The sequence below is a fragment of the Cupressus sempervirens genome, chromosome 3, assembly GCF_028749045.1.
Source record: "Cupressus sempervirens isolate cs-2001-9-10 chromosome 3, ASM2874904v1, whole genome shotgun sequence".
NCBI lineage: Eukaryota > Viridiplantae > Streptophyta > Pinopsida > Cupressales > Cupressaceae > Cupressus > Cupressus sempervirens.
Genome location: NC_143120.1, coordinates 492011020 through 492014270, shown reverse-complemented (window position 1 = coordinate 492014270; position 3251 = coordinate 492011020). Strand labels below are relative to the sequence as shown.

Sequence of the window (3251 nt, the reverse complement as noted above, 5' to 3'; positions counted from 1 at the left end):
CACATTTTTTTTGTTGTTTCAGACCACAAAATATTTAATAAGTAAAGAAGAAATGCTGAAAATATCAGAGAAAAACCATTGTATTTTTCAAATTTTTGAATTTTGATCAAGATTACATTTTGCCTTGAGCTTAACCTCATTGAGATTGAAGTTTATAGAGAATTACTTTCCACAAAACTTGGCCACATGTATTCCCCTATTGTTTAATATTTTTCAAAGGAAAATTATCCAATTCCAATTCCCCTTGATTGAAAAGGCCTTATTGCTTGAAACACAAATACAAGTAGGTGTTATCTTCTCAAAGCAGAGTAGAGACTAAAGCAATATATCTTTTAACCAAGGATTTACCTTGAACTAGATTTCATTTTCCATGTTGGGATTAAACATTTAGGGTGTGTGATTCGTGGAATTGTAGAAATCAAGATTTGTACAAATTTTGATTTAGCCAAATCAAGATTTTGCAAATCTTCATTCCTAATTTTGAAATTTGACTTGTACCATTTATTTCACTCAGAAGATGAGTGAAAAGATATATTTTTATGCGTAAGCTTGGAGTTGAAGGCAAACTCCAAAAAATAGTCCAATCTAATATTTTTACACTCCTCATAAACCATAACCAAGTTTTAATCTTCAATTCTTAGTTGCTTGTGGGAAGTCTCACAACCTGATTTTGAGAAAAAAATTAGGAGTCCCGTATCCTAATTCCATTTTGCCAATTTTAAAACAAACGCAATTCTTTTAAAATCCAAATTATGAGAAGCCAATTCCCAAACGGGGCTTAAGATTTTGTGGTCATCGACACGAGGATCAGCAGTATATTCCGTAATTTGGAGGAGACGGTTTTTTCCTCATCTCCACTTTCCTAAGGAGCTCCAGCACTGGTAAAAATGACGGACACAGGGCGGTGGTCCGAAAATGTACTCTCTCCCCTCTCATACGACAATTGCTTCATTCCTTTCCCATACCAAAGTATCCGATCACACCTGCCAAAAGAAAACCAAACAATATGGGTCAAAGGCGGAAATTTGAAGGGAACAACTATAACATAAATTGATTTGTCATACCAGGCTGGAACGCGAAGTTTTCCCCCTGGTTTGTCTTGGGCACAACAATAATGGTCTGAATCTGCGGCATATTTGTATGTTGGGGCAAAATCTATATGCCCTTCCTCCCACCCTTCAAACACTCGCCCGGCATTTTTCTCCATTTGGAGCTGCTAACACCGCAAAACACAGTTCAAGTTAACCAAGCAAACCGGGAGAATTGAAGATTACTTCAAGACTTGTTAGAAAGATAATTAATCCACCTGATCGCTCAGGCGTAATGTTTCCCAATCTTTTTGATGAATAAGAGATTTTGCTTCCCAATCTCCTATGGTGAGTCGGTAATTCAAGTCGCCAAACCAGACAATACAACTGCAGAGGACCAAGTTGCTTAAAATATTTCGACAAAAAATCTAGGATTGTAAAATGCAGGTACCCATTTAAACTTACTCATGTCCTTGAATGGTTTGCGGCAAATCCAAACCGGATTTGTCATCTCGAGGAAAACTGGTTCTCTTTAAAATCTCTGCAACATCAGAGTTTCGCCGGATCTCATCACCCTGCTTTTGACCAGAGGCCAAGTGTGTGCAAACAAAGCAGAAGCTCGTCTGATGAAATGACAAACTAACGGAAACAGATCCCTGAGATAAAACAACAAATTTTAGGACGGAATCAGTACAAAAGACAATTTTTAGCATGGCGGAATTCCCAATATGAAAGATTAAAGAATTCAAGATCCAACCTTGTTGCCGAGGCAGCCCATGATGCCGCATCCCACACAGGAGACTCTCACATCTCCGATGTGCTGCCTCACCTCGGATTTCACCCAAACACTGATGAATATTCCCACCATTTGTTTGCTTGCAACTCTTACGAACCGCTTCCCATCCAAATTCAACTTTTCTATGATCCTTTGTCGATCCACATATTCTTCTCCACCGGAAACTTGAACACTTGTCTTTGTCGAGATAAAATCGTTTTCCGGCGCAGCCTTTTTGTTCAACACGCCCCGGATTAGGGCATCCCATTCATCCGCCGCCCGGCTGTTTCCTGTGCCGAAAACTTTCCCGGCATTGAGGGGAACAATTTCCTGTAGCCTGTTAAAATTACACCAACATCAACATCAGCATCAGCATCAGCATCTACATTATACCCAATTTGCCAGTGCCACTTAAGAGTGTATGTATAATCATACCCAACAACAAAAATGTCACACGATTCAGTCGTGTTAAGCCACTTCTCCAAATCCAAAGTGTCCTCCGGAGTTTTTCCACCAACGTTCCATGTCCCCACAAACAATCTGTTTCACATAAAATTCATCAATTTCTCAGTACGCACAGTCAAATCGCACGAACAACTCTGCGAAACAAATACCTGTAATTGTTATTATAATTATCGACAGATTCCATCCACCCACTCTTCGTCCAACTCTTGGTCAGTTTATCTGCAAAATGAAGAACTGCGCCCATTCAATATAAACAAGATTCAATTTTTAATTCTTATCATTCTTGAAAGAGAGCCCATTTATAGCTAGTGTGGTATTTACTGAGAGTAGGAACTCCATTTGAGAAGACGGCATCATCATCTGCATCGCTCTTGAATTTGTCCCCGCCTGATTTGATCCGCAGCCATTTGTTTGCCATCATTCGAGGCCACATCACTTCATCAACTATTGAAGATCATCAATTGTGTTTATTCTTGTCAAACGTAATATGAATTCAGACAACACAAATACGATGACGTCCTCACCGACACGGTTTGGTGAAGAAAGTAAGCAAGAATATGGAAAGTGAGGAGTTGGGCGATGGATTTGACAGCCTTTTCTGTCCTTCTTCTGGATTGTATTTCTTAATACAGTGGGCAACGATGGATATATTCAATGAATCCCATTTCCACGATGAATCTGTCCACCTCACAATTTATCAACCTCTCATTCACAGTCTACGCTACGTCACTACTTATTTGTTTTCATTTCATCTTTTAACCTATTATAGTTGACAATGGCAAAATTAAAATATTAAATATATATATAGCATCTTTGCAGTTTAGCTTTGTATTTTTAATCATATGGTTTTGGGATGTGATCCAATTATTTAATCCACCTAGACTAATCATATTGATAGGAAAAGCCACCCTTTTCTATAGTATTGAATTCAAAGTTTATTAGTTGTGATTTTCTAGATATTGATAGAACATGTAACTTTTTTA

General features: G+C 38.3%; 1 protein-coding gene across 1 annotated transcript; it reads right to left on the bottom strand.

The window, feature by feature from the left end:
* Positions 1-606: 606 nt before the first annotated feature.
* Positions 607-2718, bottom strand: LOC149567326 (type I inositol polyphosphate 5-phosphatase 8-like). Its single transcript, XM_089820502.1, has 8 exons — positions 2590-2718; positions 2418-2502; positions 2239-2343; positions 1786-2140; positions 1494-1684; positions 1307-1415; positions 1065-1213; positions 607-983 (listed from the first exon to the last, which is right to left on the bottom strand). The coding sequence occupies exons 1-8, from the start codon at positions 2699-2701 to the stop codon at positions 863-865; spliced, it is 1227 nt and encodes a 408-aa protein (XP_089676628.1). The 5' UTR covers positions 2702-2718; the 3' UTR covers positions 607-862.
* Positions 2719-3251: the final 533 nt, after the last annotated feature.